The sequence below is a fragment of the Bison bison genome, unplaced genomic scaffold, assembly GCF_000754665.1.
Source record: "Bison bison bison isolate TAMUID 2011002044 unplaced genomic scaffold, Bison_UMD1.0 scf7180017864530, whole genome shotgun sequence".
NCBI lineage: Eukaryota > Metazoa > Chordata > Mammalia > Artiodactyla > Bovidae > Bison > Bison bison.
This window is the reverse complement of record NW_011495080.1, coordinates 4812068-4812989: the sequence shown is the minus strand read 5'-3', so window position 1 is coordinate 4812989 and position 922 is coordinate 4812068. Positions and strand designations below refer to the sequence as shown.

Sequence of the window (922 nt, the reverse complement as noted above, 5' to 3'; positions counted from 1 at the left end):
AAATGGGTTGCTTTCTCACTAGGAAAAAAGAAATGTTCCACCTCTGGAATTAATGTTGAAGGAATTGTCCTTCTTCTAAAAGTTGATTTTATCCTCCCTTCTCAAGCGTGCTCTGCAAGAGAAAGAAAACGTAAGATTTAGCATCAGAAGGAGGGGGCCAGAAATGGGCAGGAACTACTTGGTACTGTTGTGTTGCTTTTCAAAGACCAACTCAAAAACATGTACAGCAAGGCATATGCTTCCTAGTCTCGAAATATGACTACCTCTAATGAACACCACTATGGAATCACGAATAATCTCCAAATAAGCCCTCCCCCACCATATCCAACTGAACCCTAAGGGTGAGCCCGGCCTGGCCTGTGAGTAAGGGTACGGGGGAGTGTGGCTGCTGTCTCACTACGCTGGACACCTGGGGATGTGTGGGGGCTTTCTGGTGGCATGGACTGGGAGAAAGCTATTGCAACGGGGCAAGGGGTGGGGTGAAGTGGGGCAGAGAGGGCATCTCTCAGTTGAGGTCAAGATCTGGTCCCCTAAACTTCTGCTCACTTGAGGCAGGGTGCAGCTGTTCATGAACTCACAATGCTGGCTGGAGCTACACACATCTAAGTATTCCCACATTTCAGAAACGGCCCCTACATTCTATTTAGTTATCTGTGTGGGTGGGTGTGAGGAACAGCACACAGGAAGAATTCTTTTTTCCCCAGCTTTATTGAGAATTAATTGACACGCATCACTGTACAGGTTTAAGGTATACAGCATTATGGTTTGATTTATATATATTCTGAAATGATTGTCACAATAGGTTTAATGTCCATTATCTAATATAGATACAATAAAAATAAAAGACACAAATTATCCTTGTACCGAGAACTCTAAGATTCACTTCCTTAACAACTTTCCTATTTCATAATGCAGTGTTACT

The 922-nt window shown here is 43.5% G+C and overlaps 1 protein-coding gene across 1 annotated transcript in view; it reads right to left on the bottom strand.

Moving 5' to 3' along the window:
- Positions 1-10: 10 nt before the first annotated feature.
- CHCHD3 (coiled-coil-helix-coiled-coil-helix domain containing 3) overlaps positions 11-922 on the bottom strand; it is a gene marked incomplete at its 5' end in the record, with an annotated part of 295128 nt that continues 294216 nt past the window's right edge. Inside the window, one exon of the mRNA XM_010831751.1 lies at positions 11-112. Within this exon, the coding sequence (XP_010830053.1) occupies positions 89-112 (24 nt within the window). The remainder of the gene's footprint in view (positions 113-922) is intronic.